We start from the raw sequence: 12,656 nt of genomic DNA on the forward strand, positions 1-12,656 counted from the left end.
CTCGTTTGCCTCTTCTGTGCGCACCTCCTTAGGGATGCAAGGGAGGGATGGTTACCAGGGACAAGGTTGAAACTGTCCTTGGTCCAATACCAATGATCATCAGTTAGAATAGGACAGCCCGTGGCATCTTCATTCCAAACACAGACCATGAAAGGATGTCATTACATATTGATTCCACTGGCCCTGAGAAGAGGGGGAGGGCACAGCCCCACCCTGCATGTGGTTGACAGAGTGCCTCTCTCTAACCCCCTTTCTGCTTCTCCTAACTTGTAGTCTGGATAAGTCTGCTCCGGGGGAGGGACCTGACTCTTCTAAGCCAATCAGCTTCGTCTCATCCCCTGTGTCCCTATTACTGGTCTAGCAGCTGAGTCTTAAACCAATTAGCACGCGGCATTTGCTCGGTCACAGAGAATTGGTTCAGCAGGGGCCCACTGCCCAGCTGGCCCAGAGCCGACTGTGTTCACAGTCGTGCGAGACCGCTGCCCCTGGGCGCTCTTGGCAGCCATCCTTGACCAGGAGAGAAAAAATGGCGCTGGCACAGCACAGAGCTGATGCCTGCCCTGTGCCCGGACTCTCATAACCAATAAAACCTCTTTTTATTGCTGAAGCCACTTTAAGATTGGTTTTCTACTACTTCAACCAGAGGTAGAACATTCTTACCGATGTGCCAGCTTCATAATTCCTATAATAACCGACAGTTACGCGCTACGTGCACTTTAAAGGCACCGTCTTCTTCACTGACACAACCATCGCCTCAGCACAGCAAAAACAACTTCAAAGCCAATTTGGGCCTCCATCTGCCTGAAGGATATTTTTGGACCACCCTCCACCATCTAGGAACCGGTATTCTTGCAAGAAAGGTCCACTGTATCACTCTTCGACCCTTGCATAATGGACACAATGGCCAACTCTTCCAGGTGCTGAGGAAAAGCTTTTCTCTTCCTATGGACTGGTATATTTCCCTTTTCCCACTGGATGTCAGGAAGCTCAGAGCTATCCCAAGAGCTCCACTGAGGTCACCATCTCTTCCTTAGGTCCTACCACAGTCATGTCTCCCGACATGCAGTGTTGTTGAGAGGCTTGGCTGGTGTCTAGTAAGTTCTCAGCTAAGCACCTCACATCTAGCAAGCGCACAGTACAGAGGAAGCTTTGATCATGTCTGATGTTTTCTGATCTTCCCTTCTACTTTATTTGTAACCGTCTGGTACCTGTATTTCATTGTAGGTATTGCCTCACACACATTTTGGGAGTAGGCGATGAAAAACAATAAAGAAATCTGGTTCATAGTTCTTTCCCCGTATTTCCTCCCAATGATCCCCGTATTCTAGTTAGAAAACCCAATCAGAAGCAGCTGGAGAGGGTGGATTTTTATTTCTTCTTAAAAAAAATAAATAAAATGAATACACGGGCTGGAATTTCCTTCCCTTCTCTCATTCTCCCCCTTAAAAAGAAGCAAACACTGTGAGAGTCCTTAAGATAGAGAGGCAGAGAGTGGGCCACCTGGACCCACGCCGGAAGGAGAAGCAGCTTGACACACGAGGGGCCGGAGCGAGGCCTGGCGGGGGAGCGCAGCCTGCCCGACCGTGGCCGCTAGCGGGGGTGATCTATCGTCAGCGGGGATGGACCTTCCGGGATCTCCCCAGAGCCCTCACAGCTCAGTCTTCACCTTGTGCATCAGATCCTTCTGGTCAATCTTGTCTAGGTCCTGGTACCAGCGGTTGTAGGCCAGCAGGGCCACGTTCTTGGCAGCCACGGCCATCACCTCCACGGAGCTGGCCGCCCACTCCAGGGCATTGAGGTGGAAGAGCTGGTCGTGGAGGGCGAAGCGCGGGAGGCCGGTGTGGGAGCCGTACAGGGGGTGGGCCTGCCACTCGGCCGTCTGCACTGAGTAATAGGAGCGGAAGAGGGTCTTCAGCTGGGACCGGAGGAGGGGTTTGGGGGACTGCACTCGCCAAACGGCTGCCTCCTGAGGCTGCTTCCGCCGGAAGTTGGCCGAGATGTTGACGGGACAGATGTTGTCCAGGGCACAGAAGAAGTTGGGGAAATCCGTGGTGAGGATGCTGGCAAAGGGGAAAAGCTTAGGGTCGGGGAAACCAAAGTAGGAAGAGTTGAGGTAGCCATGGACCAAGGAGACGACGGTGGGCTGGAAAGGGCCCTGGACGGCATCAACGGGCGGGTCGAAGCCTTCGAAGCTGATGGTGCTGCTGCTGTTGTCCAGGTGCAGGGGGGTGGCGATGACCACTATGTCATAGAAGTCAGAGCCATTGCCCACCTCGTTCTCATACTCTACATAGTACAAGGGTTTCCCTTCTGGAAGGAGAGAGAATAGAGCACAAAAATCGATTTATTTCTCGGTTTCTACCCACTGATCTCCCCCTGGGGCCTAGTGCTGAGGGGATGAGACTCCCGTGCACCTGGGCTGTCCAGATGGTGGGTCCTGGGCTTTCCATGCCGGTGTGGCTGCAGGGTGAGCACTGGACTGGGAGTCAGGAGACCTGAGCTTTGGCTCTAGCTCTGCTGTGGACTAGCTGGAGGAACTTGGGCAAGGCTGTGGCTCGAAGTCCTCCGTGGTCAAACGAACTGGGCTAGATGAAGGCAAGTCTCAGCTTTCTGGCTCTGACATCTGACTCAGGACGACAGTGCCCTCTGGCGTCACTCGGCAGTGCCGGGGCTTTCCACGGGTTTGTTGGAACCGCTCCCCCGCAGATCAAAGACCAGGGCTTAGGGGCAGAGTGGTGGAGGTGAGCACGGGTCTAGGAATGGAGTGGCCACACCCCGTGCTCTGCTCACTCACCTGTCTGTTGCAGGGTCACAGTGGTCACTGTGGCATGGATCACATTGGCCTTGGTGAGCTTCAGCAGACCGGAACAAACCAGCTTGTTGCCTCCCTCCACAGACCACAGGCTGCCCTGGGCCCCAGCGAGCGACATGGCTCCTAGGCAAAGCGGGGGAGAGCGGCCAGTGGGTTCTCAGAACCACTGGGCTGTGTGGCTGGAGAGTCCAGCACCATCGTGCCCGCTGAGCCCTCCCTCTCAGGCCCGACTTCCCCAACACGGACAATGAGAGACAACACACACCCACAAATACAACAAACTCTACAATGCTATGAAGTCAAAATATGCTCAGGGCAAGAGCCAGCTATAAAAGACCACAGATTGTAAGATTCTGTTTACACAGATCGCCCAGAAGGGGCAAATCCATAGAAACGCAGAGTGGATTTGTGGTTGCCCAGGGTTAGACGGCAGGGGGTTACTGGGGAAGTGATGGCCACGGTTATGGGATTCTCTGGAGGCCAGGAGAGTATTCCAAAATTGACTGGGATGATGGCTACACCACTCAAAACCACTGAATTGTTCACTTTAAATAGGTGGATTGGGGGCACCCGGCTGGGTTCAGTCGGTGACTGAACTCTTGATCTCGGGGTTGTGAGTTCGAGCCCCACGTGGGGTGTAGCGATTACTTAAAAATAAAACCTTAAAAAAAAATAAAGGGGCGAATTGTGTGGTATATGAATTGTATCTTGAAGGATACACACAAGTACTGGAAGAGCGAGCAGGACAGCCTCGTTGAGGGGACACTTGGCAGGACCTGAAGGCTGGGAGGGAGGTAACCATGCCAACAGCCAGAGGAATAGCAGCCCGGCCGGCCGTGGGAGGTACTTGCTAAATACAAACCTTTTCATTCATTTAGCCAACAAAAATGGGCTGAGTGCCTCCAATGGTCCAGGCCCTTTTCTAAGTGTTTGGGATACCCAGTAAACAAAGGAGACAGAGCTTCCCGCCCCTGGGAAGCCTACCTCCAAGTGGGAAGAGATGAAAGGAGTAGATTAAATAGACAGCTAGAAGCTGATGGCCACAGGGTAGGGGGACTGGCCCTGCTGCGGGCAGGAGTGGGGTGGCAGGGTAGCTTCCATGAAAAGGAACGTCTGCACAAAGACATGGTGGGGAGCAAGAGTTTACCAGAGAAGAATGTTCCAGGTGGAGGGAGGGCCACCCAAAAGCCCCAAGATAGGGGTGTGTCTGGAACGCTGGAGGCATGAAAAGGAGGCCGGAGTGGTTGGAGCGGGGATGAATGAGCAGGTAGGTGGTGGGGCCCAGGCCAGGTGGTGCCTTGAAGGCCACTGGAAGGGCTCTGGGTTTTACTTGAAGGCAAGCGGGAGCCCTTAGCAGAGTTTTACACATAGGCCTGACATGATGTGTCTTTTGTTTTAAAAGGATCCTGCAGCTGAGCCTGCAGGGGGAAGGGGGCAGGAGGGCAGGGAGAGGGGCCTGGGGGGAGACCTGGAGTAATCCAGGTCAGGGAGGAAATGGCAGTGGGAAGCAGCCAGACCCTGGATATATGCGGAAGGCAAAGCAGATGAGATTTCTTGACATATACCATGTGGTGGATATGAGAGAAAGAACGAGTCAAGGTTTTGGCTGGAGCCACACAGAGGAGCTACTACCAACTAAGCTGGGAAGACCGCAGGGGAGGCGGGCTTGAGGGGAAGGGTCAGGCGTTCAGGTCTGGCCACGCTGAGTGCCCGCCAGGCCTCCCAGTGGAGGCACCTGCTGAATGTGCAGTCCTGGAGGTCATGCTCGGGAGCCAGCGGGTGGAAGCGTGAGTGGTCGAGAAGAGGACCATGAACCTGAACCTTCCACGTCAGCAGCCTAGGAGGAGGGATGGACCCAGCCTGCGCAGGTCGTGCACATGCCCCCTGGCCCCAGTAACGAGCTGGGGAGAGGAGACGCGCTGACGGAGGAGTACCCGGGGGCTCCGAGGCCCCAGTGGGGCAGTTCCTGAAACTCAGTGGTGGAAACACACTGGACCTAAGATCTCAGCTTTCCTTTCGCCATCTGAGAAGTGGGGCGAACACTATCTCCTGCCAGCCTGGAGGACTGATGGCCAGAATCAAATAGGGTTGAGGCAATAAGGTGCTTAGGCAACCAGGCCTGGTAAAAGTGAGGTTATTACGGGGAGCCCAGCCCCTTCCGGGCGCTGTGGGCCAGGGGAAGGGCAGGAGGCAGGCCGAGGGCCAGAGGCTCACCGGCAAAGGCGGGCATCGCCGCGGACTGGCCGTAGCTGGCCCGCAGGACTGCAGAGACGACGTCGTCGATGAAGCGCTGAGTGACGCCCACCTGGAGCAGGGACTCGGCCACGGAGCGCTGGGTCATGTTGACGAAGGCAGACTCGCCCAGCGAGTAGAGCAGCTCCTCCACGCCTGAGAAGGCGTAACCATGGGCCTGGTACTTATAGATCCTGGAAGACACGCAGAGGAGCCCTTGTGCCGAAAGGCCTTCTGGCTGACCGCCCACTGCTGGCTCACTGCACCCGAGAGCCCCAGCAGGGACCTGCCCCTCCTCTCCGTGTAGGGGGGAGAGAAGGCTGATTACTCGGCCCGTTTGCTGACTCTGACGGTCCTTTCCCAGCCACAGCGACAGTGCAGAGGGTGGGGCGGACACCCTGGAATCGCACTAGACCTGGCTTCACATCACGGCTCTGTGAAATGCGACTCTGGCACCCCTGTGAGGGCACAGCCCACTTCTCACTTGGGGGGGCAACTGCTGGGCAGTGTGGGCCACAGCCCGCCCCCACAGACACTGCCCCGTCTGCAGCGGCTTTGGCTCTGCGCTGGCTTCTGGGGCCATACTGGACCCGATGGCGCCTGTCCTACGCCAACGTCGTCATGCTCTGTGCTAGCCCAGACTGGCCTCCTGTCCGGCTCCATCCAACAGGCTCTCACGCAGCCCCGAGCTCCCGTCTCGTCCCTCCACATCTCCCCCCCTCCCGGTCTCAGGGACTAGCGGTTGCTGGGACTCATCTGCTGGTAGATTTCCAGGGGTACTGGTCCTTGAAACGCTGCCTCTGCCTGGGCTGCTTTGTAACCGTGTTGACTCTGATCGTCAATGGGACGTCCAGACAGAGTTCCTCTCCCGCGAAAGAAAAAACTCAGCGTTGTCGGTTTGGGTAAAATTGACAGGGGTGAGAAACAGAAGAAACAAGAGGGGTAAGGACATAACCTTTGGGGGACACCTGGAAAATATAAGAAGTGCCATGAAAGGCGTAGCTGAGGAGGTGGGGAAAGTGGAGGAGGCCAGGGGGCCACCTTGAGTGACCGCCTCTGGGCCAGGAAGCGGGGAGGACATACAGCGGAGAGCTGGGGTGCCAACCGGTGAGTGGGTGAACTGTGGGAAGTGGACAGAGTGACACTGGACCACTTGTGCTCATTATCTGAAGGGGTCGGGGAAGAGACCGGGACCCAGGGAGGAGGGAAGTGGTGAAAAAAAGGAGCTTGTTCTAGATGGGGAAACTGGGGGACAGCAGGGCTTGTAAGCGGGTGGCCCACAGGCTGCGTGAGGCCTATACATGCTTCATTTCGCTTACTTATAAGATGAATTGGTTGCATGTATTGAAAAACCAGATTTCACACATAACTCTGGGTTTCTAGCTTCTTCCAAAAAACTGGAAGATCTCGCCACATGAGGTCAGCATTGCCACGCGGCCACAGCTGGCTGCCCCCTTGGGTGGGGCCTTGCTCCTCAGGGCACCTGCTCCCTCCTCTTCTCTGCCCCCTCTCTATTGCACTCATTCACATCCCCGGTGCGCCCCCTGCAGGTGGCTGTATTTGCAACCCAGGCTCTTAATTCATCATCAGTTCAGCGGAGGGAAGGAAGGCTAGTGCGGCAACACCAGAGACCCATCCCCGCACCGTGCGGGGCTCTCACACGCGAGCAAGGAAGTCCCTTTTCCTTCTTGACAATTTACAGTCCAGCTGGGTCCCTCCCCGTCTCTCTTCCTCCCTCCCTCCAGAAGGCCTTGCCTGCGGCCTGCCCCGCCGTACCTCATGAACTTCTCCATGACCTCCTCCACCCACATCTGCAGCCTCAGGAAGCTGATGCCGTAGTGCCACCAGAGGCGGAAGAGGTTCAGCAGGTACCAGTCCGTCTCTTCCAGCACGAAGTGCTCCCCGCTGAAGATGGCGCTCCTGCCCACCACCTCTCGCCGGTGCCTCAGCCCTGAGGGAGACAGGGAGGAGCCCCTCAGGTCCCTCTCACGGGGCCCCCAAGGAGATCTAGCGGTGCCTGAAGCAAAACACAGGGTCCTCCTGAAGGATGCAAACGGGAATATGAACGCTACAGTTTGTTCATCTTTGCTGCTTGTTTAAAACAGTGAACGAGGGGCGCCTGGGTGGCTCAGTCGGTTAAGCATCCGACTTCGGCTCAGGTCACGATCTCGTGGTCCGTGAGTTCGAGCCCCCGTCTGAGTGCTGACAGCTCAGAGCCTGGAGCCCGCTTCGGATTCTGTGTCTCCCTCTCTCTCTGCCCCTCCCCCGTTTGTGCTCTGTCTCTCTCTGTCTCAAAAATAAATAAACATTAAAAAATAAATAAATAAAACAGTAAATGAATGCACTGGGCTGGCTAGTCAATGAAGACGTGACAATGTAAATAATATGCCAGTTCATTTTTTTTTTTTTTTTCCACAGGGATCCACTCAGTCATGAGGGAGGGAAATTCAGATGTCATCCCGGAATGTCCAGGGGCTGACAGCTGCAGGGCTTGCTCTCGGACGGTGGCCTTGGACACCAAGACCGCCCGGAAGGACTCACGGCTCTTTGCAAGCTTCCACATGCTACAGCTCACAGAGCCCTGAGACTTAAGCATCTCATTTTATCCTTTCTCAGCCTGGGAAGAGGCAGAACAGGTGACAGCATCTCAGTTAAAGATGCAGAAACCGAGGCTTAGAGGTTATAGACCTGCCCCAAGCCACAGGTTTTTGTACATTTCTCTCCTACTCCTGTCCCTGAGCCACTAAGTTCCCCCATCCCAAGGGCAACATTCTTTCAGCATCCTTCCAGAGATATTTTCTGCAAACACTCATACGTGTATATATCTAGGGGGTTCTTCCTCCTCCCACCCCCACCCTCCACACGCTGCTCTGCACCATCCTGACGTACTGTGTCTTGTAGATTGTTCTATACTAGGGCATAAAGGACTTCCTCAATCTGCCTGCTGAACTGTCTGCTGGCTATTTAATATTTACTCTCAGACCCCAGTGGGTGGGCACATGGGATATTTTCAACCTTTTGCTACTACAAACAACACTGTAATGAATAACCCTGTGTGCATGCCACTTAGCACATCTTCAAGTATACCTGCGGGATCCCTTCTGAGAAGCCGAGTTTGTGCGTCAAACAGTGTATGTCTTTGTGGCTTTGCTACATGCTGCTGGGGTTGAATCCAGCTCTCTTACTCATTAGCTGCGGGGCCCCAGCCAAGGTGTAGACACCCTCTGAGCCTCCGTTTCCTCAGGAGATACAACCCCTGTCTTGCAGGAGGGAGGACTGGAGGTGAGGTAATGCCTACACACCGCCTAGAAGGATGTTGGGTACCTGGCAAGCACACAGCATGTGGAAGCCATAAGATTATGGCTATTGAGAGGCAGCAAATTGAAAGGGAAGGAAACTGGCCGGGAGTCTAACCTGTGCTCTAATCCGGGCTCTGCAACTAACTCACTGGGTAACCTCAGGCAAGTGCCTTGCCCTCCCTGGTCTCAGCTGCTCCATCTGTAAAATGAGGAGGCTGGGCTACGTGACCTTCCGGCCTTGACCTTCGGGGCAATCTGGAAAGAGCCCAAAGGCTGCCGCCAGCCTCGGGCGCTGTGTGCTGGAGCCCCGGGACGGTGCACTCACCCAGCTGCTTGACGAAGTCCTGCATGTGCAGGCTCAGGGAGTGGAAGGAGGCGGCCCCGCTCTCATAGTGCTGCTTGTTGACTGAGATGGTGGCCAGGCGGCCGCCCACGGTCCCCTTCTCGAACACGTCGATCTGCACCCGGGGGCCGAAGTGCTGCTGGAGGAAATGGGCCACGGCAGAGCCCCCGATCCCGGCCCCCACCACGGCTGTCAGCAGGCCCGGGAGGCAGACGAGGGGAGAGACAGAGAGCAAGGCCGTGAGGATACAGGTGCCACCCTCGCGGCCTCCTGGGTGGTGGCTCCCAGGCCCTTGCGTTTCATCGGCTTATGACATCTCAAAAAGGAAATCTGCAGGCTAGTGTTTAGTAAAGCTATCAAAAAAGAGCAAAGGACAACCTGAAAACCGTCACCTAGTAACCCTCCTTTTGTCATGAAAGGGACACCTTGGCAGCACAAAGAGCAGGAAAGAAATCTCAAAATTCTGGAGGATCATTTGAAGAGAATACATTTAATTTTACACAAACTCGTTATATTGTCCCCGTTTTTATTTCACTATGAATTGGTGAAAACTTGGTCACTGACAGGTCACTGACAGGTACTGTTAGGTTAAAACAGTGTTTGGAAACTCAACCCAGGGGTCGGCAAACTACAGCCCATGGGCCAAATCCAGGCCCACGCCTGTTTTTGCAAATAAAGTTTTATCAGAACACAGCCACACTCTCTGTAGCGGGTCTATGGCTGCTTTCATGCTATGGTGGCAGGCCTAAACTATGTATTCTCTGGCCCTTTCCTGAAGACATCAGCCAACGACTGGTCTAATGCAACCTACCACCTGGCACTTAAATCTCTTACATCTGTGTTTGCCTGGACTGGAATACACCCTGTGACGGGTTGCTCACTACCATGCCGGGCACTCTATACCGGTCTGGAGTCTTGCTCCAAAGTTTCGGCTCTGGGGTCTTTCTGGATCTTATCATCCACTGTCTTTCCTATGCCTCCTGCCTTCCTGCTATTTCTAAACTTGGTTCATATGCCGTGAGTGTTCTCATCCAAGTTGCTGATAAAAACGTTTCACTGGCAACGTGGGCTCTGAGGTGATCCTAGGAACCACGGTCCAGGCAGATCCTAATCTCGATGCTAATGCTGAATAGCACGGTGCAAAGCCAGCAGAGCAGCTGTGAGGCTATGGAACTGGATAGCCACACCACCCACACTGTTTGCCCACCACGTATCTGAGACACAGGTTCCCTCTCATCTGACAGTTGTGGAACTCGGTCCAAAAAGAAAGTGAGACAAATCTGGTGTGATCTGTCCTCATTAGACCCGTGTTGGACCCATGACGGACCACCAGCTCCTGTCAAGAAGGCAAAACTACAGGGTTCTTTATGATCTGGCCTCCACGGCCTTACTCCCCGCCCCACCGCCCAACACTCCACCTTCTTGTCTGCCTTGACTTGCCTGTCTCACACTTGTGCCTTTGCCTGCGCTGCTCAGGAATGCTGTCACCTTTCACCTCGCTGCTTCTGTGGCCCCCGCCTGTAATTGTAGCTTGGCTTGCCGGGCTCACCGCAGACAAGTCAGGTGTCACTCCCACATATCCCTGCAGCACACGTTCCTACCCCGGGGCTCGCCCTTGCACACTATCCTCCACTCTCCTCGTTTAAGGACCGGGCGCGGCTCACTATGCCCCCAGATCCTGGAAGGCGGTAAAGCTAAGGATTTGCTGCATCTTGAAAAAAACAAACCACTTCCTCCTTTCCAGTGTTGACAAACCCATTTTCAAGAACGCCCTTAACCTTTACAAAGCGGTGTGCTCCCTTTCCCTCCATTTGCGGCGGAGTCCCAAATTACCCATTTTTCAGAGGAACTACTCTCACGAGGCCTGGAAGCCGCCCACAGGGCTATAGGGAAGCGGAAGAGCTCACCCCATCGAGAACCAGCTCATCTGACCCCCACAACCTGACGCCCACTCTCTAGTCCATGATAAGATGTGCTGGGGCACAAGCGAATCAAGCAAGGCTTTTGTCCTCCTGAGCTCATGCAGGGAGTGGGCAGACAGACTCATGGACAATGAGCTAGGACAACGTGTGACCAAGTGAAGCAACAGGGTTCCAGGGAATCCTGAAGAGGAAGCAGTGAATTCTGCCTGAGGATATGCGGACCACGCTCCACAGGGGAAATAACGTTTGGACAGTCAGCTTTGCCAGGCAGCAGAAACACTCTCCACAGTGACATGGGCATGTGGAACTGGGAGGGGGGGTCGGGGGTGAGGCGTTTAAAGGGTCCAAAGCCACACTGAGGTATTCAGATTTGACCCCCCAGCAGTCCGAGGGTGAAGCCCTCCTCACAGGAAGTTTCCTCATTCTTGTGTGTAGAGTCCAAATCACCAAGGGCGAAGTCAAGCTTTTGTCAGACAGCTAAGGACAGTCAAAAAAGCTACGGGGCATCTTGGCATTGCCCAGCGTCCTGCCCTGGGTGACCCCTGGGGCCAGGTGGGCAGGGCCAGCTGGAAAGACTCAGCGAACTCTGCTGCCCACTTTTGAGAGATGGGTGAGGGCCCCGCACCTCCAGACACGGCCTGCCTGACTTCCCCATCTTTCGAAGCCTGGCTCAAAATCCACCTTCTCTAACCCCTCTAGCTCTCAGGATTTCTCTCTCCCCGGAAAGCCCTAAACTCTCAGTCCTGGCAGGCTTGTCTGTCTTACCTCTTCATGGCCTGAGCTGTGGTTTTGTAATCCAAAGGAGCCTTAGCCCTGTCCTAGCCCAGTAAGTCCGTGGTGCTCCCGCGGGACATGCTTCCCTGCCAACAAGGGTACAGAGAGGGCAGCTTCGTGGAGTAGGGCTCTGTCCCGCGCCCCCCCCCCCCCACCAGAAGCCTAGCATCTCTGCCCGTGGGAATTTTATATGTGAGGGAGCTTGAACATCTTTGGGAGTCATGTAGAGTTAAAGTGACAACTGTGATGAGAAATAAACTGCAAATAGGGAACTCCAGCCAGTGATATGCACGATGGAGTATTTAGCATGGTGCCCCGATGTCCGCGATTTATTTTGAAATGCATCAAGTTAACGGGTGGGTGATAATTAGGTAATAATGCAAGTACAGTAGCAGTTTGCTACTGGCAGAATCTTGGTGGAGAGTACATAGATGATCACTGTATATCCAGTTCTTTCAACTTTGCCCATGTTCGAAATTTTTCAAAATGAAACATTGTAATAAAAACCAAGATGACTGCTGTTAAAAGTTCTTCCCTGTCGTCCAACAAATCTATCTCCACTAGACCTACCACGGGCTCGGTCTCCTATTCTCCCTGAGGTTTTGGCTTAGATGTTACTCCTAGGAAGCCTCCAGAGGCCTCCCAGAGGCCTGAAGGGGTGGGTGGAAATGCTCTCCCTATCAGGGTACCTTCTCGGCCTTACCACCGACTCCCCTGTATTGCACCGTCTCTCCTCCAGACAGGAGCTACGGAGCACTGTGCCTGCTACACTGACGGCCCTCAATAAGCCTTCATTCATGAATGACATCACCCACACCCAGTCCTCTCTGTCATCCATCGGGGCACCTGGCAAAGAGCCAGGTCCACCGTAGATGCTTAATGTCCGTGGACCTTCTGGTGAGATCTGTGACCAGTCCTGCCCCGAGCCTCTTTTCCAACCCCAGGCAGGCGTCGCCACATGCCCACGCCACCCGGGATCAGCACCTTGCCCGCTGCCGGTCCCCTTCCTCGCTCACTCTCCGTCCCTCGCCTCTTCCCCAGCCAGCTCCTCTCCGGAAGACCCCTCCCTCGCCCAGTTTCCCTCCCCTTCCCCCACCCGGCAGCTCCCTGCTGCGATCCCTTTTCCCTCGCAGCCCTCCCCCGCGCAGCCCCCCACCCTGTCCTTCCCGCACCGATTTTGCTGGGCCGGGCATCTCCGCCTGTGGCGGAGGCGGCCAGGAGCGCGGCCAGCGCGGCGAGGAGCCGGGCAGCGCGGGCCATGGCGGGCGGCGATC

At 55.1% G+C, this 12,656-nt stretch overlaps 1 protein-coding gene across 1 annotated transcript; it reads right to left on the reverse strand.

The window, feature by feature from the left end:
• Nucleotides 1-1,433: 1,433 nt before the first annotated feature.
• On the reverse strand, nt 1,434-12,656 carry PCYOX1L (prenylcysteine oxidase 1 like). The gene is made up of 6 exons (XM_030329671.1): nt 12,555-12,656; nt 8,669-8,875; nt 6,821-6,995; nt 5,027-5,238; nt 2,795-2,935; nt 1,434-2,310 (listed from the first exon to the last, which is right to left on the reverse strand). The coding sequence occupies exons 1-6, from the start codon at nt 12,640-12,642 to the stop codon at nt 1,649-1,651; spliced, it is 1,485 nt and encodes a 494-aa protein (XP_030185531.1). The 5' UTR covers nt 12,643-12,656; the 3' UTR covers nt 1,434-1,648.

The sequence above is a fragment of the Lynx canadensis genome, chromosome A1 (assembly GCF_007474595.2).
Source record: "Lynx canadensis isolate LIC74 chromosome A1, mLynCan4.pri.v2, whole genome shotgun sequence".
Taxonomy (NCBI): domain Eukaryota; kingdom Metazoa; phylum Chordata; class Mammalia; order Carnivora; family Felidae; genus Lynx; species Lynx canadensis.

Coding starts and splice junctions, on each gene's coding strand:
- PCYOX1L (XM_030329671.1), bottom strand. CDS start 12,642: ATGGCCCGCGCTGCCCGGCTCCTCGCCGCGCTGGCCGCGCTCCTGGCC. Junction 8,876..12,554: donor TGCCCGGCCCAGCAAAATCG/GTGCGGGAAGGA, acceptor GCCTGCTGACAG/CCGTGGTGGGGGCCGGGATC. Junction 2,936..5,026: donor GGCGATGCCCGCCTTTGCCG/GTGAGCCTCTGG, acceptor CGCTTTGCCTAG/GAGCCATGTCGCTCGCTGGG.